The 24,090-nt window shown below is 53.2% G+C and overlaps 1 protein-coding gene across 1 annotated transcript; it reads right to left on the reverse strand.

Annotated features, from left to right (window-relative positions):
• Positions 1-5,169: 5,169 nt before the first annotated feature.
• Positions 5,170-6,129, reverse strand: LOC136996007 (olfactory receptor 14C36-like). Its single transcript, XM_067317002.1, has one exon. The coding sequence runs from the start codon at positions 6,127-6,129 to the stop codon at positions 5,170-5,172; it is 960 nt and encodes a 319-aa protein (XP_067173103.1).
• Positions 6,130-24,090: the final 17,961 nt, after the last annotated feature.

Consider the following 24,090-nt stretch of genomic DNA (forward strand, 5'->3'; position numbering starts at 1 on the left):
TGGTCAGGCATGCTTTCCATTTCCCCTTGGTCAAGCCATGCTGCCTCTTCCAGGCCTTGTCCTTCATAGGCTTGGAGATGGTTTCCAGGAGGATTTGCTCCATCACCTTCCCAGGGAATGAGATGAAGAGGACCAGCCTGTTGTTGCCCAGATCCTCCCTCTTGCCCTTCTGGAAAATGGGTGCAATGTCTGCCTTTTCCCAGTCATCAGGAACCTCCCTGATTACCCTGACTTTTAAAAGATGATTAACAGCAGTGTTGCAATGAATCCAGGCACCTCTCCGTGCACCCTGGGGTGCTTCCCGTCTGGTCCCATGGACTTGTGTGTGCCCACTGGGCAAAAGTCCTCCCCAGCTGCTCCGTCCTCTGCCATGGGTGAGGCTTTGCTAACACAGATGCTGCCAAAGGACTCGGGGGCCAGGGAGGCCTGGCAGTAGACAATACCAGTAAAAGACAAGGTAATAGAGGCAATGAGCCACTCAGCCTTTCCCCTGTCTTTGTCACTACGTCCCCTGCCCCACCGTGCAGGGAAACCACATTTTCCTTGGCTGCCTTCCTTCCTTGTCCTGCCCATGTACTTACAGAAGCCCTTCTGGTTGCCCTCCCCGTCTCTTCCTAGTTCCTGCTCCAGCTGCAGCTGATCTTTGGCTTGCCTAACTCCATCCCTTCCACCACACACAATGGCTGTGTCTTCTTCCTGGGTAGCCCATTGCCCTTCCAACCCTCTGTGCACTTCCTTCTGCCTTTTCAAGTCTTAAATCACAAAGTCCCTGCTCATCTCTGCCAGCCTCACCTCAGGCCCTGATGGACTCTCCGGCCTCTTCCATCGCTCTTCTGCCCTCTAGGGCAGTCACCTGTGGGATCCTGACAAGCAGATCCTGAACAAGAGGAAATCCTCTCTGCTGCACTCCAGGGCAGTGACTCTGTTATTCCTCCTACCTCTCCACCATCTCAAGGTCACTGCAGTAACAGGCAACCTCCACATTCACATCCCCATCCAGACTGAGCTTCAGGCAAGAAAGAAAGGGCAGCATGGCACCATCTACCTAGAGGTGCAACTACAGAGGTAGAGAACTCACCCTGCAGAAAAGCCTGCATTTCTCCCCTCTCCACTGAGAGGATCAAGGCAATGGACTTGTATGTGGTTAAAGGTGAATGCAAAGAACTTCCAGGGTAATGTAGCTATGCCTGAGGCAGTGCCTCCCAGGCTGCCCTTACAGTCAACAAGGAAGGAGGAGGAGGTGTTCACCTGCCTTCTTTTAGATGGTCCGTAAAGCACAAGTGACTCCTGTCCCAAAGACATTTGTTCTGTGCTTGAAATGGGGCTTGAGATCATAGGCTTTTAGGATAATTTGGGATAATTTTAGGATTATTTAGGCTGAAGGGACCACAGGAGGCCTGTAGTGCAACCTGCTGCTCAAAACAGGGTCAGAAACCAAAAAATGTCCCTGCCAAAGAATGTCTGGGATGATAGAGCAGGAGAAGACAGTAGAGGGTTTACAGGGTGGTATAAGTCCCATGGACAAAAGCGTTTCCTTTTTGCTTTCTCCAGAGAATTGAATCCTCAGCTCCCCAGAGAGAACAAGCTGGGACACTAACTTTGCCACTAACATGGAGGCAGAGAAGCTCCTGAGTCCCTTACAGACAGAGGCTGGTCCAAAGGCCACCACCCCAATGGCACCAGACCCCCAGGCATGCCTGCTTTGCTGCTGGGCACCCTCCAGCCCTTGGCAGGAGGTGTGCGGGGAACAGAGTGGTGTCTGCAGCCTGCAGCCCTGGCCACCCAGCAGCTGTGGTGGGACCCTGCTCCTCTAGATGAGACTGGGCTCTCCTGCATTTCCCCAGGGTGAAGCCTGCGTCCCCTCTGGCTGGGAATACAGCCCAGCAGGAAGGGCCAACATGGGAAACATGATCTCTGTTCCGGGGTGTGAAGAGAGAGGGGAGGGCAGAGGGGGATCTGCTCATGCCCTGGGCAGTGATTCCCTCCCTGCAGCCGCTACAGCCCTGCTGATGCCCTGTAACCCATGAGTCCAGGAGGTGGGACTCCAACCTCCTCTGGCTCTAAAGATTTCTCAGCCCTTCAGACCCAGGATGCAAAGCACCAGTCTGGGGACACCTCAGCAGTCAAAGGGGCTGAATGCCTGGCATGTTCCTGAGAACTTTTCTGCAGTCTCCCTGCACTGGTTTGACTCCTGTTGCCCATGGAGCAGAGACTCCTTTTGAGGATGAACTCTCTCACTGTGTAACTCTGAGGACAGGCTTGACCAGGCAGTACAAATGCCAGCAAGGCCTCAGCCCCACAGCAGAGTCCCCTGCCCAGGACTCCGCTTTCCCGTCTCTTCCTCCTAGAGGATTGGGTTGGGAAATCTCCAGGACCATGATCTGCTCTGAGCTGGTCTAACTTTACAGTTAGACCAGGTTGGTAAGTGCTTTCTCCAGGAGAGTTTTTTTTAAGATCTCCTGTCCCCTACCCCAGTGCTGCTCAGCTATTGTGGTCATTTCTTTATTTTTTCATTAAACTCATTTGAAAGTTCCCTTCCTTCTCCTTGTTCTCTGTTGTGCTTTCCTCCCTTTGGCCCCCTTGGCCCCCAGCCAGACCAATCCCACCATTTTTGACTGAGGAGAATCACAACCTCACCTCCAAGCATAGCCTTGCTGGGATCTCCTGGGACTACGCAGGCAGACCATGGTGGCCAGCTCCAAACAGAACTATGTGCTTCAGGCCCCTACGTGGTCTCAGGGGAGAGCATATGGAGACATAAATTGACCCAGGGCAGAGCCTGTGGGCAGAGTCGGGGTCAGCAGGGCTTAGAAGAGAAGCTCCAGCAGCTTCTCTCCACACCTGCACAGGGAGTAACACACCTGGCAGTACTCCTGAGAGAGGATAGTGACCCAGGACGAGGGGCATCTTGAGCTGTGGTGCTTGACACCTACCATCTGTGCTGGGTCTGGGAGTCCTAGCAGGCGGTGCCAGTGGCTGCAGCCCCCGAAAGACCCTTGAACTCACAAGCAGCAGTGAGTCCCCTCCATGACTGTGGGGAGCTTCTGGAATGTTGTGACTCCCGTCTGCACCCCACCCCTGCGCTGACCCAACCCTGCTGCCCTGCATGTGGCCCCACGGCCCCACTGTGCAGGCACCACACAGGACAGGGTGCATTCTGGGATGGGGAAGCACCCCCCCCATCCCCAGCATGGTCACCATGACAGTCCTCAGTGCCCCATTCCCCAAGGCCTTCCTGCCTAGCAGCCTCCCACCAGCCCCTGCCCAGGCCTCATCCTGTCCCCCTGGGGTTAGCAGAAGGCCATGTGCTGGGGTCTGGGCCCAGGGAGAGAGGCCAGGCAGGATGGCCATTCCCCCCATACAGGTGCTGAGCACAGCAGGCAGACCGAGATGGTCACATTCCAAGATCACCCCTCACCAGCACCATGGGGAATGGCCAGTGCTGGAAAAGGCTGGTATGAGGGGCTGGGTCTGGGAGGAGTTTCCTGGGGCAGTTTCTCCTCTCTGCTCATGCAACAACAAGCTGGGTTGCATCTTTGTTCTGACAGACCCTGTATGAGGCCCCCCCCCGGGAGGAGGATGGTCTACAGGTCCAGTAGACAGCCTCAAGGACCTCCTCTGCATGCTCGCTGCCAGCCCTGCAGAGGACCCAGGAGAGGGCTCATCCTCCCTGGGCTCACAGCTGGACGCTCAGTTCTCCAGCTGGGCATGGAGCCTTCTCTGGGGTGACTTCTGGGGTAGGGACCAGCATACAGGGTGTGGGAGATTATCTGAAGGAGATGTGCTGGGGACAGGACCTGAGGGACTGCAGCAAACTGATATGGCTCCTGGGTGCTGCTTCCTTCAACACAAGCTCCCACAAGGGCTCCCAGCTTTTCTTTTGGTGCCTCCCGTTGGGAGGGATGATGGCAAAAGGAGCTGGGAGGGTGGGGAGCATTAATCCTTCTTCAGGCACTTCCCAGGCCATGTGGAGGGCCAGGACAGCAAAGTCTTCTGGCTCTGCACCATGGAGTTGCTTTAGTGTACCCACACTCGGAACATTGTCTTGGATTAAAGGTCGGCATTTTTCTCTCCAAGCCCAGTTCCGCTTCCTTCTGATGTCTCCCAATCCCTCCTCTGCTCTTGCTGGCCACTCCCACACCCTCACCCTGTTCTCCCACAGGGCCCCGAGTTGATGGTGCTGCTCCGAAGAGCGAGCAGGCTGTGAGGCCACAGGGCCACTGGTAACTCTGCACTGGCCACGCTGGTGCGAGAGAGGAGCAGATCCAACCAAATGGGGGGTCACAGCCTCTAATCCCTCCAGGGGTCTGCAGATGTGGCAGGTGCTTGGAGGGACTACGGAGCATTTCCAAGGGTACTAGTTGTGACCAGGTGTGCCTCTAGATCCTGCCCCTGGTATTTCACAGACGATGACGTAAATCACTGTCCAGTCTCCCTTCCCCATGACAGATATGTCCCTGCTGCCTCTGCAGGGATTGCAGAGCCCTGCTTTGCCCGTGGATACCTGCATTTAGCGTTTTATCTTTAGGGAACTCCACCTTGGAGGACCTCTCCCTTTGTGAGGCTCCTCTCACTGCCCACCCCAAGCACACGCTATCCTAGGAGATCCCCTGTACTCTCCTGGCACCTCCAGCTTCGCCTCCAGAAGGATGGACACCTGACACTGTGCCTTAACATATGGGAAAGCCCTGCGTATGTACATCAGTGACAATTGGTCATCTCCACTCTCACTGGACACCAATGGGTGAGTCCTAAATCCAGCCCTTGGTCTGTAAGAAATCACAACATGATTATGAGCTTTGTGCCTCTAAACCCATGCTGAACCCTGTGCAGCAAGCCCCTCTGGGGTGCAATTTCTTGGTACCAGCTTTAGAAGAAAAGCCCAGTCTTCAGGTACTACACTGGGTAGAAGCTACTTTATTACAGAGATACTGTGAGGGAGGCAGCTCTGACCGAGTAATTATTAATCAGACACAATTTTATATAGGCACCAGGTGAGACAGAGCAGCCCCAGTAAAGGTGGAATGAACCCAAGCATTTGTGCAACAACATGACAACAACAACAACAACAACAACAACAACAACAAATAATAATAATAATAATAATGAGTAATAATAAAAATACAGTGAACAAACAATGCACAGTCCTGGTATGAGATACAGTGGGAGTCATTTGTGGAGAGCAAAGGCAATGTTACCACTGCTGAAAAATGTCCATGAAACCACTCTCTTCAGTGCATCTTTGAGCTCCTTGTTCCTCATGCTGTAGATGAGGGGGTTCACTGCTGGAGGCACCACTGAGTACAGAACAGCCACCACCAGATCCAGAGCTGGGGAGGAGAGGGAGGGGGGCTTCAGGTAGGCAAACACAGCAGTGCTGACAAACAGGGAGACCACAGCCAGGTGAGGCAGGCACATGGAAAAGGCTTTGTGTCGTCCCTGCTCAGAGGGGATCCTCAGCACAGCAGAGAAGATCTGCACATAGGACACCACAATGAAGACGAAACACCCAAAGACTAAACAAAGACTAACCACACTAAGCCCAACTTCCCTGAGGTAGGAGTCTGAGCAGGAGAGCTTGAGGATCTGGGGGATTTCACAAAAGAACTGGTCCACGACATTGCCTTTGCAGAGTGGTATTGAAAAGGTATTCCCAGTGTGCAGGAGAGCATTGAGAAAACCACTGCCCCAAGCAGCTGCTGCCATTTTGACACAAGCTCTGCTGCCCATGATGGTCCCGTAGTGCAGGGGTTTGCAGATGGCAATGTAGCGGTCATAGGCCATGACAGTGAGAAGAGAATACTCTCCTCCTAACAAGAAGAAAAATAGGAAGACCTGGGCAGCACAGCCCAAGTAGGAAATGGCCCTGGTGTTCCAGAGGGAATTGGCCATGGATTTGGGGACAGTGGTGGAGATGGTGCCAAGGTCGAGCAGGGAGAAGTTGAGGAGGAAGAAGTACATGGGGGTGTGGAGGTGGTGGTCGCAGGCTACGGCTGTGATGATGAGGCCGTTGCCCAGGAGGGCAGCCAGGTAGATGCCCAGGAAGAGCGAGAAGTGCAAGAGCTGCAGCTCCCATGTGTCCGCGAATGCCAGGAGGAGGAACTCAGTGAGGGAGCTGCTGTTGGACATTTTGCTATCTCCAGGCATGGGGGACTGTTGAAAGAAGAAAAGACATTGAGAAGTTAGGAGAGACTTTTCAAGTAAAAAAAATCCCCAAATGTTCCAGTTCTCATGCAACCCCCCACTTTGCCTCTCTCTTTACGGAGAGGATCTTTGTGCACCTCCCTTGCTTGAGCTTCACTTTGCTCTGGCTGAGTGTGCTGTGAGGAGTAGGGACCTCTGCCCATGAGCTCCAGAGGAGTCAGTCCTGCTGTAAAGCAGTGGGTATAGGGGAATGGGAGTGACTAGCTCAGACATTCTCAATTTCTGTCAGGTGAAATCCACTCACCTTGTGGAAGGGCTTTTCCCCGTCTTCACTCCCAATTCTAAAGAATGAGGTTTGAGGAGCAGAGTTTGGGGGATTTTTTAATTTTCTTTGAGATGCCCCTGTCACCACTGGGGAATGTTCCTCAAAGGCAGCAATTCTCAGCATTTCTGCTGTGAATCCTGAGAAAAATGGATTCACTGTCCCTTGTTGCAGAGTGAGGAAGCTTGTCTGACTATTAGTCTCATTCCCAGCTGTCCTGTGCTTGCATCTCTTTGAGCTGGAGTATGATCGCACTCATATGTTGCCCTAAAAAGAAACCAGCCCCTGCTGAGAGCAGACGAGTCCAGTTTCAAAGTGCACATCTCCAAATGTCTCACCCTTTCTCCAGGCACCCGAGAGGCCTCTCCACACTGTCCTTCCAGCCAAGGACACACAGGGCTCTTTTCAGATGCCCATATACTGCCTCCCACCACCAGCTCCATACTCTCAGCATCTCTGCACCTTCCTCATGGGTCTCTCAGATATCACAGAGGTGCTATGAGACAGCAGTGCCTTTCTGGAGGGCACTTGCAGCCTGGCAGGACACCACAGGGAAACAGTCCAAGGACCGTTAGGACTGAAGATGGGCTCTCCTTAAGGGAGAGTCAGCTCATTTCCCAGCTGCACAGACTGCATTTCCTGGAGCTGCACAGGTTAGAAGGGGGCTGGGGGAACCTCATCACCGTGCAGACCCCTCTGTTCCACAGCTTGCAGCGTCGGTGTCTAAACTGCAGCTGAAAACCCTGAACCCCAGGGAGCCCGAGAGAAGAACAGGAGCATCATGGAGAGGAGGGGAAACAAGGAGCAGCACCACGATCTTGCTGCCAAGGGAGGCAAGGAGAGAGAGAGAGAGACAGACGGGCACTCTGGAAAGCCCTCACCTTACCCAGTTGGGCATGTCTCCTTGCCGAAGGGGACATTTGCAGGGTAGTTGCTCTCAGCCCCTTTGTCGGGTAGCGCAAACTGGGCCCGAGGCAGGAGAGAGGCCCCTCTCCTCTGCTGGAGGTCTGGCTGCAGAGGAGGCAGCTCATGCCCTGGACCCCGTGGCTGTCAGGGCAGAGGCTCTGCTGGGTCACAGAGGAGACACAGGGGGAGCTTGCTCAGAGGAAGGTGTCTTCATTGCAGGGACTGACCATGACTTGCCCAAATCCATCATCCCATGATTTTTCTGTTAGCAATTCCCTCTCCTTCCCTGCCCATTTTTCCTACCTGGAGCTGTCCCTGCTGCCTGGAGCTTTCTCTCCCCCAACATCGTTTCCCTGTCGGCGCTCACAGACCCTGCCCCACCCTCTGTGTGCTCACTTCTGCCCTGCAGAAACCTTCTGGGACTGAGCCCTGGGCAGGGGCATCTCTGTGCTTGCAGGTCCTAAGCAGCAGGTCACATAAACCCTGAGCAAGCCATGAAGGTGATGCTGGTGTTGCTGTAGGTGGAGGTGGGGTTGAAGGGGTTTGCTGACCTTTCTCACAGACCTGTTGAGCTCTGAGAGTGAAGGTTTGAGAGTCCCAGTCCCTTGACAAACCAGCAAACTCTGTCCTTTTTCCTCCCTGCCAAAATTAGGAAACTGAAAGCCCTGCAAGGAAAGCTCCTTCCCTTCCAAGTACCCTTTTTTCACCTTCCTCTGTGCTGCAAGGACACGGCTCTGAATCACAGCCCTAGGCAGACCTGTGTGCATGTCCCAGCTTCACAGCCCTGCAGCTGTCCTTGGGAGAAGGTAGCAGCATGCCCTGTCCCTGTGACGGTGTGGCAGGGAATCCCTGCTCTGAAGCATCTCCTCCTCCCCAACACTGGAGAAGCTGGCAGAGAGATCCATAGAAAACTTATGAGTGATGGGATGGAAGAGGTTGAGAAGAGCCCTCCAGGAACCTCAGTAGCATTGCCCCACAGCCAGAGACTTACCGTGTTCAGGGCTGTGAAGATTTCTTCCACAATGAACTGTCAGACATCCTCCCACTCCACACTGCCTTTCACTTCTCGCTGTCGTGTCTCATCTCATGTCAGCAGCAGCAGGCAGTGCCCGGAGCCCTGCTGCTCCTGGCAGAGGAGCTGCTCCTGGACAAAGGTGTTTCTCAGCAGTACTGTCAGGTTGCCATGACCTCCTACCATCCCAGGAGCCTGGCCCCACTTGGCAATAGGGGCCCAGCTGAAGACATGAATTTCTCTGTCCCTTGTGCTGCCTCCTCCTGGGAAATGTTCCCTGAGGTAAACCAAAATAATCACCTTTGGTCCCTCTCTAAACAATGCAGAGAGACCAGTTACAGCATTGTCACTTGTTTCATCAGAGGATGGTTATCTACGAGAGGTGGAAATGTCCCACCCTGGAAAGCCACATTCCCATGTCTTAACTAGGCAGGACACCTAGAAGGGGACAAGAAGGAAGATCATTTTCCCATGGTTCAGGTGCTGATTCAGAGGAGTCAGTTTGGGCATCTCATGACCGTTTAGAAGGCCCTGGGATGCAGCAGGATGAAGATCCCTCCCATGAACTCCACAAACACATCAGAGGTGGGATTCCCCTTGCCAAAACTGAAGTGAGCACAACACAGGTGTCTGTATGTGAGCTCTTTGTCTAAATTCCCATTATAATCTCTGGAGATGGAGGATGAGAGTCAGTTACAGAATCACAGAATCACAGAATAGTTGAGGTTGGAAGGGACCTCTGGAGATCATCTAGTCCAACCCCCCTGCTCAAGCAGGGTCACCTAGAGCACCTTGCACAGCATCGCGTCCAGGCGGGTTTTGAATATCTCCAGAGAAGGAGACTCCACCACCTCTCTGGGCAACCTGTTCCAGTGCTCTGTCAGCCTCACAGTGAAAAAGTTTTTCCTCATGTTCAGATGGAACTGCCTGTGTTTCAGTTTGTGCCCGTTGCCTCGCGTCCTGTCGCTTGGCACCACTGAAAAGAGTCTGGTCCCATCCTCTCGACACCCTCCCTTCAGATACTTGTACACATTGATAAGATCTCCTCTCAGCCTTCTCTTCTCCAGGCTAAACAGGCCCAGGTCTCTCAGCCTTTCCTCATAAGAGAGATGCTCCAGTCCCCTAATCATCTTTGTGGCCCTTCGCTGGACTTGCTCCAGTAGTGCCACATCCCTCTTGTACTGGGGAGCCCAGAACTGGACGCACTACTCCAGATGGGGCCTCACCAGCGCTGAGTAGAGGGGGAGAATCACCTCCCTCAACCTGCTGGCAACACTCTTCCTGATGCACCCCAGCATACCATTGGCCTTCTTGGCCACAAGGGCACATTGCTGCCTCATGCTTAACTTGGTGTCCACCAGCACTCCCAGGTCCTTCTCCGCAGAGCTGCTTTCCAGCAGGTCAGCCCCCAACCTGTACTGGTGCAGGGGCTTATTCCTCCCCAGGTGCAGGACCCTGCACTTGCCTTTGTTGAACTTCAGGAGGTTCTTCTCCGCCCACCTCTCCAGCCTGTCCAGGTCTCTCTGAATGGCAGCACAGCCCTCTGGTGTATCAGCCACTCCTCCCAGTTTTGTATCGTCAGCAAACTTGCTGAGGGTGCACTCTGTGCCTTCATCCAGGTCTTTGATGAAGAAGTTGAACAGGGCTGGGCCCAGTCCTGACCCCTGGGGGACACCGCTAGCTACAGGCCTCCAACGAGACTTTGGGCCAGTGATCACAACTCTCTGTGCTCTAACATTCAGCCAGTTCTCAATCCACCTCCCTGTCCACTCATCTATCCCGCACTTCCTGAGCTTGCCTATGAGGCCAAGCATGGTCCCCAGGGTGCAGGATCCAGAGATGGTGTGAGGGACTGAAGAACCTCCTGTCAGCCAGTCTGTGCGGGCAGGGATGGGACTGGGTTTGTGGCTCATCAATGAACCTCACAGCTACCTCCTGCAAGGATGCCTCAAGGTTCTCCAAGTGCAGCAGGCTCTGGTGCAGGTACTGCTCCACTCTGCTCCTGTTTCTCAGCCAGCTGGAGACAGCACAAGGCCAGGGGGTTGCTACCGAGCCTCCCCAGAAGGCCAGGCCTCTCCCTCCTCGCAGGACCGGCCTCCTCTTCCTTCCTGTTCATGACTCCCAGCTAGAAGCTATGTGGTACCGAGGTTCAGAGGGAGCAGAGGACAGAGTGTGGATTTCCTGAGAGGCCTGCAGAGCAGCAGAGACCAGGAGATGCCACCGGAGCTGGGGCAGGACACCCTGTGTCCCCCTCATCTTGGCAAGGCTCCAAGCCTTTCCCAGCCCAGAATGGGAAGATGCAGCTTGGGTCTGTCCCTCACTGAAGGCAGAGGCAGCCTGGACATGAGAAGAGGGTTTGCCACTGTGAGGCCTCACCCTCTCCAGGCGCAACTGTCCCCCACCCTGGCTGGAGGTGAGAGCTGGGGGACAAGCCTCTGCGGAGGCAGCCTGGAGAATGAGGGCTGTCGGCAGCAGCAGGGCAAGCTTCCCTGGGCTCTGTCTCCCTCTCCCTCTGGAGAGAATTTCTTCTGAGGATAAAACCAATCATTCTTTTTCAAACCCTTGAGTTCTGTGTTCTTTGAATTTCGTACTTGACCCTATTTAAGGCAAGAAGCCTCTTTTCATACCTACAGGTGTTTCTTTTGACAAAGGCACCTATGTGCATTCTAGTCTGGTAGCCTAGAACATCTTCTGAGAAATTGAACTCTACTTGCATCTTGTGTTGTGACCGACCAATCAATTCCTACCTTGGAAGAAGGTTCAGGGAAGAACGTAGGGTGTGATGGACCACAGCTGCTGCAAAGCAAGCGGAATTTGTCTCAGCACAAAGGAAACCAGAGGGTGGCCTTTGTTTTAGGCCACCCTCCAGACTCATGCAAACACCTGAAGGCTGGAAATAAATCCTTGCCGGAGCAGAAATAATTATCGGTAGAGGGAACGTGCACCCCACCTGAGCTGCAACTGGACTAGCAAGCCTTGCTGGTTTGAACCACTGGTTTGCTACTTTCCCCTTTCCCAGAGAGATGCAATCTGATAACGGAACACATCTGAAGAATAAAGAACTGCAAACGCGATGTGCTTCAAACAGAGGTCAGCAGACTTTTCACCTATGGTATCACCCTCCAGGTAATGGGATAGTAGAAAGATGGAGTGGACGACAGAATCAACAGCTGCACAAGAGTGACTCTTCTCTCATAGAATACTTCTATGTGAGGATCCCATTTGTGGGAAGTTGTAAGGTGGCTAAATAAACAACAAACTCCCATGGGAAGTCCCATAGATAAGGGGTTTGTGTCCGTAGCTGCATGAATTTCTGTTAAAACAGAAATAAAACCCTATCAAAGTCCTGGAGGTGAGGTTGTGGTTAAACATCCAGCTCAGGGATCAATCTGGGTGACTCTGCTCTTTCACCATGGAAAAGGAGTGTGGGATGCTGTAGACACTGAAGGGAGTAACTTAACCATAAGTGAGGCTTGGGTTATGTCCAAGACCTAGGTGTCTTCTCTTGCAGGGAAATGTGGTGTTACCTGCTAACTGTGGGAACACTGATAATTGGAAAAAACACCTGAAACATATCTCTAACAAGTTCTGCCTTTTCATGCTGCCCATGGGACAACTTGGGTATTGAAGATCAGTCACAACCCATCTTCAAAACTATAGTTACAAGAGAAATACCGTCTGTAATAGCATGAGGTCAAGGACTGACAGTAGGCAATAATGTTACACTAACCCTAAGATCTAGAGTTAGTCTAAATGTCGCTATATGTAAGAACACACTGGATGGGAAGCTGCACATGGTTCTGACAACAGAGTGAGATGGGTACGCCAGACATGGAAGGCAACAAAAGCCATTGTAACATGACCTAGGTTTTTGACCAAATCACCACACGGACTTCTGGTTAACTTCTCATATGACTGAACAAACGATGCCTTTTTTTGCACCATTTAATCCCTCAGTAACACTTGGAGTAACCTTCCATCAGCTCGACAGCTTTCTCAACAGAACACCGAGGTTCCTCAACATTGGTTGGAAACTGGAAAACGCTTAGAGGAAAGGGAAGGAACGATGATATATAATACAATGAACGGATTCGGTTAGTGAAAGTGTCCAGCAACAGAGCAGCCTGCCCTGAGTTGACACACATAGAAACAGGTTTTCTTTTATTCCTCCCTTCAGGCACACAATTGTTCCTTTGCTCTTCTCCAGAGGCGTCCCTGCTCCCCAGAGAGCCTTTCCCCAGTCAGTGTGTCCATGCTGGCCTGCCCAGCCTCTCCTGCACCCCTCTGCTGTACTCCCTGGATTCGTGGTGCTGCTCTGCAGGGCGAGCGGGCTGTGGGGCCCCAGGGTGACTCCACACTGGCCGTGCTGGTCAGGGTAGACCCGGCTGGTGCAGCATCACTGCACCTGACAACTCCCTCCCCAGGGTCTGTGGCTGTGGAAGATGCTCAGAGCAATCACAAGGCATTTCCAAAGGCTCAGGATGGGGTCAGGTGTGTCATTAGATTCAGTCATTCTTTTCACTGTAGGTGACATGAACCGCTCTTGAGGCTGCCTTCCCTGTGCCTGATGAGTCCCCACTGCCTCTCCTAAGATTGCTGAGCTCTCATTCAGTGCATTCTTCAGTTTAGCCCTTGACTTTGGGTGACTCCACTTGGTTTTGGGAGTCTCCACTCAGTGCCCATCCCAGGCAAATGCTGTCCCTGGAGATCCCCTCCGCTCTCTGGGTGGCTCCATATTCCCTTCCAGAAGGATGGGCATCTTTCACCAGTCCTCTAATATTTGAGACAGCCAACAGCAGATACCTCTTGAGCACTCACCCTCTCCAGGGCCACTGGGCACCACAAGTGAGGGCTGAATCCAGCCCTCATTCCCTAACACATCACCCTATGAGCACATCCTCCTTAGCCTATGGAAAACCCAGGCATGGCAACAGGGCCCTTTCGGGTGCAATTCCCTGAGTGCATTCTTGGCTCCGGCTTTGGAAGAAGAGCCCAGTCCTCAGGCAGTGTACTGAGGAAATCCCCTTTTATTACAGAGGTGCTGCAAGGGAAGCCAGCTCTGACACAATGCTCAGCAGATTTACAGAAAGCCTCTGCGTCAGAGAGATGGGTTTTGTGCCTCTGGAGAAGGGAGATGAATTCAGATATTGTGTACAAACACGCTTATCACAGACAGAATGTCCAAACCACAAATGTTGCCTGAGATCGCTTGGAAATCACTTGTGAGGAGAGATGGGCAGCTTATTGCTGCTGAAACAGTACCAACTGAACCAGTTTCTTCAGTGCGTCCTGGAGCTCCTTGTTCCTCATGCTGTAGATGAGAGGGTTCACTGCTGGAGGCACCACTGAGTATAGAACAGCCACTACCAGATTCAGAGCTGGGGAGGAGATGGAGGGGGGCTTCACGTAGGAAAACATGCCAGTGCTGACACACAGGGAGACCACGGCCAGGTGAGGGAGGCACGTGGAAAAGGCTTTGTGTCGTCCCTGCTCAGAGGGGATCCTCAGCACAGCTGTGAAGATCTGCACATAGGACAGCAGAATGAAAACAAAACACCCAAAGCCTAAACAGACACTAAGCACAAGTGCCCAAACTTCCCTGAGGTAGGAGTCTGCACAGGAGAGCTTGAGGATCTGGGGGATTTCACAGAAGAACTGGTCCACTGTGTTGCCTTGGCAGAGTGGTATTGAAAATGTGTTAGCAGTGTGCAAAAGAGCAATGAAAAAACCACTGGCCCAGGCAGCTGCTGCCATTTTGACACAAGCTCTGCTGCCCGTGAGGGTCCCATAGTGCAGGGGTCTGCAGATGGCAACGTAGCGGTCATACGCCATGACAGTGAGGAGATAAAACTCTGCTGCTAATAAAAAAAGGAAGAAAAAGAACTGGGTGGCACACCCCAGATAGGAAATGGCCCTAGTGTCCCACAGGGAATTGGCCATAGATTTGGGGACAGTGGTGGAGATGGAGCCAAGGTCGAGGAGGGAGAGGTTGAGGAGAAAGAAGTACATGGGGGTGTGGAGGTGGTGGTCGCAGGCTACGGCTGTGATGATGAGGCCGTTGCCCATGAGGGCAGCCAGGTAGATGCCCAGGCAGAGCGAGAAGTGCAAGAGCTGCAGCTCCCGTGTGTCTGCAAATGCCAGGAGGAGGAACTCGTTGAGGGAGCTGCCGTTGGACATTCCGCTCTCTCCAGGCACGGGGGACTGTCCAAAGAAGAAAAGACATTGAGAGGTTAGAAGAGACTTTTCAAGTAAAAAATCCCCAAAATGTTGCAGTTCTCATGCAACCCCCCCACTTTGCCTCTGTCTTTATGGGGAGGATCTGTGCGCAGCTCCCTTCTTTGAGCTCCACTTTGCACTGGCAGAGTGTTTTATGAGGAGCAGGGACTTCTGCCCATGAGCTCCAGAGGAGTCAGTCCAGCTGTACAGTGTGGGATACATAGGAATGGCGGTGACTAGCTCTGACAGTCACAGTTCCTCTCAGGTGAAATCCACTGGGCATGTGGAAGGGCTTTTCAGAATCTGCACCACCACTTCTAAAGAATGAGGGTTGAGGAACTGAGTTCATGGGATTTTTTAGCAGTGTTTATTTTCTTTGAGATGCCCCTGTCACCCCTGCGGAGTGATCCTCAAAGGCAGCAATTCTCAGCATTTCTACTGTGAGTCCTGAGAAAAATGGATTCCCTGTCACTTGGTGCAGAGTGAGGACAGCTTGTCTGTCTATTAGCCTTGTTCCCAGCTGTCCTTTGCTCGCACCTCTTGGAGCTGGGGGATGATCACTCCCATATGTAGCCTTAGAAAGAAACCAGCCCCTGCTGAGAGCAGACAAGTCCACTTTCAAAACCGCAGGTCTCCAACCATCTCTCCCTTTCTCAGGGCACCAGAGGGAGGTCTCCACACTCTCCTTCTAGCCAAGGACACACAGGGCTCTTTTCAGATGCCCATACACAGTTCCCCAACATCATTTCCATACTCTCAGCATCTCTACAGATTCCTCACGGGTCTCTTGGACACAACAGAGATGCTATGAGGCAGCAGTGCCCTTCTGGAGGGCAGCTTGCAGCCTGGCAGGACGCCACAAGGAAACAGTTCAAGGACATTAAGGACTGCAGATGGTCTCTCCTTAAGGGAGAGTCAGCTCAATTCCCAACCCCACAGACTGCATTTCCTGCAGCCACAGAGGCTAGAAGGGGGCTGCAGACACCTCACTCCCAAGCAGACCCCTCTCTTGCACAACTCACAGGGCAGGTGTCTGAACTGCAGCTGAAAACCCCCCAACCCCAGGGAGCCCGAGAGAAGAACAGGAGCATCAAGGAGAGGAGGGGAAACAAGGAGCAACACCACGATCCTGCTGCCAAGGGAGGCAAGGAGAGAGGGGCAGATGGGCACTCAGGAAGGCCCTCACCTTACCCACCTGGGCATGCTACCTCACAGACAGTGACATCGCAGGGCAGTCACTCTCAGCCCCTTTGTCAGGCAGCAGGAAATGGGCCCGTGGTAGGAGATAGGCCCCTCTCCTCTGCTGGAGGTCTGGCTGCAGAGGAGGCGGCTCATGCCCTGGACTCCATGCCTGTCAAGGCAGAGGCTCTGCTGGGTGGGAGAGGAGACACAGGGGGAGCTTGCTCAGAGGAAGGTGTCTGCATTGGAGGGACTGGCCATGACTTGCCCAAATCCATCATCCCATGATTTTTCTGTTAGCAATTCCCTCTCCTTCCCTGCCCATTTTTCCTACCTGGAGCTGTCCCTGCTGCCTGCAGCTTTCTCTGTCCCAACATCATTTCCCTGTTGGTGCTCACAGACCCTCTCCCACCCTCTGTGTGCTCACTTCTGCCCTACAGAAACCTTCTGGGACTGAGCACTGCGCAGGGGCATCTCTGTGCTTGCAGGTCCTAAGCAGCAGGTCACATAAACCCTGAGCAAGCCATGAAGGTGATGCTGGTGTTCCTGTAGGTGGAGGTGGGGTTGAAGGGGTTTGCTGACCTTTCTCACAGACCTGCTGAGCTCTGAGAGTGAAGGTTTGTGAGTCCCAGTCCCTTGACAAACCAGCAAACTCTTCCCTTTTTCCTCCCTGCCCAAATTAGGAAATTGAAAGCCCTGCAAGGAAAGCTCCTTCCCTTCCAAGTACCCTTTTTTCACCTTCCTCTGTGCTGCAAGGACACAGCTCTGAATCACAGCCCTGCGCAGACCTGTGTGCACGTCCCAGCTTCACAGCCCTGCAGCTGTCCTTGGGAGAAGTTAGCAGCATGCCCTGTCCCTGGGATGGTGTGGCAGGGAATCCCTGCTCTGAAGCATCTCCTCCTCCTCCACACTGGAGAAGCTGGGAGAGCAATCTGTAAAAAACTTATGAGTGATGGGATGGAAGAGGTTGAGAAGAGCCCTCCAGGAACCTCAGTAGCATTGCCCTGCAGCCAGAGACTTACCATGTTCAGGGCTGTGAAGATTTCTTCCACAATGAACTGTCAGCCGTCCTCCCACTCCACACTGCCTTGCACTTCTCGCTGTCGTGCCTCATCTCATGTCAGCAGCAGCAGGCAGTGCCCGGAGCCCTGCTGCTCTTTGCAGAGGAGCTGCTCCTGCACACAGCTGTCTCTGGGCAGTGCTGTCAGGTTGCCATGAGCTCCTACCATCCCAGGAGCCTGGCCCCACTTGGTAATAGTGGCCCAGCTGAAGTCCTGAATTTCTCTGTCCCTTGTGCTGCCTCCTCCTGGGAAATGTTCACTGAGATAAACCAAAATAATCACCTTTGGTCCCTCTCTAAGCAATGCAGAGAGACCAGTTACAGCACTGTCACTTGTTTCATCAGAGGATGGTTATCTACGAGAGGTGGAAACATCCCACTTTGGAAATCCATATTCCCACGTCTTAACTAGGCAGGACACTTAGAAGAGGACAAGAAGGAAGCTCATGGACACATGGTTCAGGGGTTGATTCAGATGAGTCAATTTGGCCATCTCATGCCCGTTTTGAAGCCCTTGATATCCCCTGGGATGCAGTGGGATGCAGATCCCTCCTGTGAACTCCACAAACACACAGAAGGTGGGACTTCCCCTTGCCAAAACTGAAGTGAGCACAACATAGAGGTCTGCGTGTGAGCTCCTTGTCTAAGTTCCCATTGTAATCACTGGAGATGGAGGGTGGGGAGCCAGTTGCTCACACACAAACACCTGGTGACAGTTGAAGAGACAGAGGTGGTCCCAGGCATGTGCCAGTGTCTGCTTGCTCTGATGGAGCGACTGTGAGACCCACATCCTTCTGCAGCATCAGGTGGGGGCCAAGTGGGATATTTCCTTGGCCAGCTGAAAGGACACTAGATGCCTACTACAACTAGAACCCCACTCACTAGGAAGCTGAGACAGAAGAAGACCCCAGTGTTACAAACAGCTGTTGAAGTTCAGTGCAGACACTTGATGCAATGACATCAAAATAGAAACTGCTGCTGGCCTATCTGGGACTCAGGCAGAAACGGCCTCACAAGATGCACTGAAGCCATAAAGGCGATTCTGGCCTATCAGCAGCAGAGACAGAGGTGACTTTACCTGAACCTACAGCAACCGAGAGCCTGCTGATGACACATAATTTATAGAGAAGAAAGTGACCTCACAATCAGCATCAGAGCCATGTCCCCACTTTTGGCCTATCAGGTACCCAGGCAGCAGGGACCTCACAATGAACATACCAGCCATGTGCCTGTTTCTGGCCTATCACCACCAGAGACTCTGGTGGCATCACAAGAACCTACATGAGCCAAGAGCCTCCTGTTGGCCTGTCAGCTGCAGAGGAATAAGTGACCTCACAAGCAGAATCGAAGCCATGTGCCTGCTGCTGGCCTATCAGCACTCAGGCAGAAGGGATCTCAAAAGCACCTACGTCACTCATATGCCTGTTGCTGGCCTATCAGTACTCAGGCAGAAGTGACCTGACAAGCACAAACCCCAGCCATGGCCCTGCTCCTGGTCATGTTCTCACACAGAAGTGACCCTGTCATTGGCTCCCAGGAACGTGGGGAAGGTTGTTCTCTGGGACTGGCTTGCTTCTGCAGTGGCTTCCCAGGAGCTGGCAGAGGGCCTAGGAGGTAGCAGTGCCCTGGCCACAAGCACACCTCAGCACCTTCACCTCACGAGCCATGGGACCTGTCCCTCCTTCCCCCCAGTCCTCTGAGTGACCAGATGCTCTCCTACAGGGTGACAAGAGCCTGAGGTCTCCCTGCCCAACTGGAGGGCATGCTCCTGATGGACTCCTATAAGCACTGCTGCCTGCTTGTCCACAAGTGCCTGGCCTATGAACTGCAGGGCGTTATCACAGCCCCAGGCAGAGCAGTGCCATGAGGATCCCACAAGGCCTCTTCTTCCAGCACTTCCTCAAGCAACATGCTTTGGAGGAAGAGGAATGGCCAGGTCCCACCTGTGCCCATCCAGTCAGCTGCAGGGAGCACCGTGGGGACTTGGTTTAGTTCAATACAATGAAATTCTGGGTGTAGTGGCAGGGCTGGCAGTCGCTGGTGCCTTCCCCACCACTCCAGGAACTGAGACCGCTCCCCAGGGCTGAGGAGCTGAAAAGAGAGCTCGAGGTGCCCAGAGAAAGGTAGGGAAATACTGCAGGTCTCATTCAGGCGAGATGTTATGGAATCTGCTTCTGAGGGTGTTCCAATGGTGGCTGTGATGTGACTCAGGTCCCTTGTGAGCCACACATTGGAGGCATCCTGTAGTTTCAGCCACCCTGGACTTGAAGGTTCCAGACTGAAATCTTTGCCTGAGTGCCCAGAAACTCCCCTTTGGCTGGAAGGAGTCTCCCAAATCCTGTTGCCCTCCATCCCACAAGAGGTGTCAGTAAAAAACCCTCCTTCCCCCAGGTACTGCTGGTCATGGAAGAAATGGCCTTGCCAGAGAGGGAGTAAATCCACCCGTATTTGGAGATGTTTACTGGTGGGAATCCAGCCCTGAGTTCTCCCTCTTTTGATTCATTTCTGCTTTCTTTCTCCACCTCTCCCACAGACACTTATCTTACTCTATGAGGTGTGTCATGAGCCCCTGGCATGAGCAGAGGACGCCGTATGAAGCCCCCGTTGCTTGGGGCTTGGGATCCTTGGCACCTCAGGAGGGTCACTGTCACTTGGTTTATCCAGGCCTTTGCTGTGAGGTCTCGTGCACACATTTAGTTTCTCAGGGGGCTCCCCAGGCTGCCCAGATTACCAGCATGGCATTTCCCTGAATTCAACTCTTTCTCCACAGTTCTAATCTATTATGCAGGGGAAAAATGGAGTTCAGGGTAGACTGAGGTGTGACCAGAGGAAGTATCACTGAAGAGCAGGGAAAGCATCCGTTTATAGCCACTCTCAGGACTTTCAGTCCCAATCTTTTCTCATTCAGACCAAATGCAGGCTTCATCCTGCAGCCACGGAAGGCAATGAAAAGCCAATGCCCCCCACATTGGTGTGCTTGAGCATGAGCCCTAATGCTTTAATTAAAAAGTTAGACTAGCAAAAACATGTTCTACCCCTGCATAATCATATTCTTGGCCATGCTATTAGAGGTAGAGTAAATCAGAAGTCCCCCTGGAGCTCTCCCCCGTGAGCAAGTCTTGGCACATCTGGCTCCAGCCACTTGGCTACTGGCAGAAATGCCATTTTTGGGGGGGGTTGTTTTAAAATGTCTGCAGTACTTGGGTTGATCATACCGCTGTCTCCAACGTGGGTAGTCTGCCAGTTCTGCCTTTTCTTTATTTTGCTCCTTTTTGGTCGAGGCTGCCAGGATATTTCCAGTGTTCCACTGCACTTGCCCTGCTGCCTGCACTCTTGCTAATACAAGCCAGGAAAACGGTGTCCATCTCTGCTACAAGAGCTCCTTGCTGACTTCTTGTCAACTTCATATCCACCATGACCCCCAGGTCCTTCCCCAGATCCTCCTTCTTGTCCTTCTTGAAGATGGATGTCATGTTTTGGGAGAAAGGTGGGGAGGGCTGGGGGCCAGGGAGTGGCTGCAGGGCTGTATCAGCTCCTGCTGAACCGCTGGCTGACTCCACTTGATCCTGTGAAGCTCCATTCACTGTCCATCCCGAGGCACATGGTGCCCCTGGAGATGCCCTCTGCTCTCCTGAGGGAATCCATACTCCCTTTGAGAAGGACGGGCATCAATCTCCAGCCCTGTCATATGGGAGATATCGCATGACCATTCACCACCCCCAGGAGCACTGGGCACCCACAACTGACAACTGAATCCAGCCCTGGTTCCCTAAGAAATCACCCCTTGAGTTCATCATCTTGAGCCCAAGGAGACCCTCTGAAAAGCAACAGGCCCTTTCAGGGTGAAAGTCCTTGAGCACATTTTTGACTCCAGCTTTGGAAGAAGAGCCCAACCTTCAAGCACTGAACTGAGGAAATCCTCTTTTATTAAAGAGACCACGTCTGCCACAGTGATAGACAAGTTCACAGAAGGCCTCCGGGTCAGAGAGACTGGGTTTGTGCTCCTAGAGAAGTGGAAGGAATTCAGACCTTTGTGGACTAACATGATTATCACAGGGAGAATGCGCAAAGCACAAGAGTTGTCTGAGAGAAATTAGAAACCCCTTGTGAAGAGGGATGGGCAGGTTATTTCTGCTGAACTAGTACCAGCTGAATCAGTTTCTTCAGGGCATCTTTGAGCTCCTTGTTCCTCATGCTGTAGATGAGGGGGTTCACTGCTGGAGGTACCACTGAGTACAGAACAGTCACCACCAGATCCAGAGCTGGAGAGGACAGGGAGGGGGGCTTCAGGTAGGCAAACATGCCAGTGCTGACACACAGGGAGACCACAGCCAGGTGAGGCAGGCACATGGAAAAGGCTTTGTGTCGTCCCTGCTCAGAGGGGATCCTCAGCACAGCTGTGAAGATCTGCACGTAGGACAGCACAATGAAAACAAAACACCCAAAGAATAAACAGGCACTAACCACAGTAACCCCAGCTTCCCTGAGGTAGGAGTCTGAGCAGGAGAGCTTGAGGATCTGGGGGATTTCACAGAAGAACTGGTCCACCACATTGCCTTGGCAGAGTGGCATTGAAAATGTGTTAGCAGTGTGCAGGAGAGCATTGAGGAAACCACTGGCCCAGGCAGCTGCTGCCGCCTTGACACAAGCTCTGCTGCCCATGATGGTCCCATAGTGCAGGGGCTTGCAGATGGCAACGTAGCGGTCATAGGCCATGACTGTGAGGAGAGAATACTCAGCTGACATGAAAAAGGCAAATAAAAATATCTGGGCAGCACATCCTGAGTAGGAAATGGCCCTGGTGTTCCTCAGGGAATTGGCTATGGATTTAGGGACAGTGGTGGAGATGGAGCCAAGGTCAAGGAGGGAGAGGTTGAGGAGGAAGAAGTACATGGGAATGTGGAGGTGGTGGTTGCAGACTATGGCTGTGATGATGAGGCCATTGCCCAGGAGGGCAGCCAGGTAGATGCCCAGGAAGAGTGCGAAGTGCAAGAGCTGCAGCTCCCGTGTGTCCGCAAATGCCAGGAGGAGGAAATCATTCACTGAGCTGCTGTTGGGCATTTGCTCTGTCTTGGTTCAGGGCACTGTCCAAGGAGGAAAATGCATTGACAGGTTAGAACAGGCTTCTCTGAGCAAAACCCAGTCTACTCCTCATACCACCTCCCACACTGCCTCTCCTTCTCTTTGTTCAGGTCCCTTTCCTGACCTCTGCTTTGTGCTGAGGGTGCCGTGCAGCACAGGGGGCTCTGCCCATGGTCTCCACAGTAGTCAGCCCTGCTCTGCTGGGGGGTGTAAATAGAGATGTTAGACTGCCCATGTATTTGGTGGGGATACCTGGGGATGGGTGCCCTGAGCTGAATGAAGGGGATTTGGTTTGGTGACCCAGGAGGAATATTCTCTTTTTATCCTTGTGAGAGACAAATACAGCACTCAAGGCAGCTGTGTCTGAAAGAGAAGACCCTTGCGAGGGAGTCATGTCCCCCAACCTTGCCCTCTTGAACAGGGGTGTCTGTATCTGGATCAGTCACACCAGCTCCCACTCTGGCAAGGGAGAGAAACAGGGCAGTGAAGGCAGAGGCTGACCTGACCCTTCCTAGACATCCCTGTCCCAATGAGATGGACACTGTTCTCACATCAGTTTACTATCTGCACTGTTTCTTCAGGCAATGTAGTGGGAGTGGGATGTTACTGCCTTAACTGCAGCTGAACCCCCCTCCTTCAGCCCAGAGAGCACGAGAGCAAGAACCAGACCAGCACAGACAGATGAGGAAACAAGGAGCAACACTGTGATGCTCCTACCACAGGGAAAGCAAGGAGCGAGAGACAGATGGGCAGTCAGGAAAGCCTTCCCCTCACCCAGCTGTGCGCACCACCTCCCAGACCTGCACAGACAAGGACAGTCGCTCTCAGCCCCTTTGTCACACAGTGGGAGATGGGCACGCTGCAGGAGAGATGCCCCTCTCCTCTGCTGCAGCTCAGGCTAGAGCATGCAGCTCATGCCCTGGACCCCCTGGCCTTGAGGGCAGAGGCTCTGCTGGGTGGCAGAGGAGACACAGGGGACTTGCTTAGAGCAAGAGGTCTTGCACTGAAGGGCATGACAGGGAGGTCTCCAAATTCCCCCTCCTCCCACAGCATTTATGGTTCTAGTTTCCTCTCATTCACGGATCATTTCTTCACTGATCAGAGCTTTTCCTCCTGGGAGCTGTTTCTCTCTCCCATGTCTTTTCCCTGCCAGCACTCTGCAAGCAGGAGGAAAATGAAAGCACCGACTCAGGAGAGCCCTTCTGTTTAAGGTAACCCCTGTCCCTGCCTTGACTGTCCTCTAGAAAAGGCCTCTTGGAAATATCGTGGGGGCGAGCTGGAGCTGAGAGCAGCCCTGACCAACGCAGCACCCTCTCAGCAGGAGAATGAACCTGCCTTGCCAGGGGTGACTCCTTCCACCCAGAGCTTCGCCCTGCAGCGCTGTGGGGAGCTCCGCGGGCAGGCTGAGTGCTGACCCTCGCAGGCGGCAGAGTCACTGCCCCAGGCACACAGCACTTTGGGGTGCAGGGATACTGCTCTGAATTCTAGCCCTGGAGATTCCTGCTGAAGATCTCCAGCACCATGATCTGCTTTGAGATGGCCTAACTTTACAGTTAGATGAGGTTGGTAAGTGCTTTCTCCAGGAGAGTTTTTAAAGATCTCCTGGCCGCGGCCCCACTACTGCTCCACTATCATGGTGATTATTATTATTTTTTTCTTAAACTTGTCCCTTGTGCTTTCCTCCCCTTGGCCCCCAGCCACACCATCCCATCTACGTTGACCAAGGACAATCAGAGCCTCACCTCCAAGCACAGCCTTGCTGGGATCTCCTGGGACCATGCAGGTGGGCTGTGGTGGCCAGCTCTAAGCAGACATACATGCTGCAGGTCCCCACATGGTCTCAGAGGAGAGCGTATGGAGACATAGCATGACCCAGGGCAGAGCCTGTGGGCTGACACCAAGGCAGAGCTGGGGTCAGCAGGGCTGAGAAGAGAAGCTCCAGCAGCTCCTTCCCACACCCAGGCAGGGAGTGATGCACCCAGCAGAGCTCCTGAGAGGGGATGGTGACACAGGAGACAGGGAGCACCGTGAACTATGGTACTGAGCACTGAGCATCTGTGCTGGGTCTGGGAGTCCTGCCAGGTTGTGCTGATGGCTGCAGCCCCCAAGAGACCCCCAGCCCTGCTAGCACCAGTGAGTCCCCTCCATGACTGTTGGGAGCTTCTGGAG

The sequence above is a fragment of the Apteryx mantelli genome, unplaced genomic scaffold (assembly GCF_036417845.1).
Source record: "Apteryx mantelli isolate bAptMan1 unplaced genomic scaffold, bAptMan1.hap1 HAP1_SCAFFOLD_20, whole genome shotgun sequence".
NCBI classification, from domain to species: domain Eukaryota; kingdom Metazoa; phylum Chordata; class Aves; order Apterygiformes; family Apterygidae; genus Apteryx; species Apteryx mantelli.

What these genes read in the sequence shown, in the direction of transcription:
- LOC136996007 (XM_067317002.1), bottom strand. Translation starts at nt 6,129, where the DNA reads ATGTCCAACAGCAGCTCCCTCACTGAGTTCCTCCTCCTGGCATTCGCG.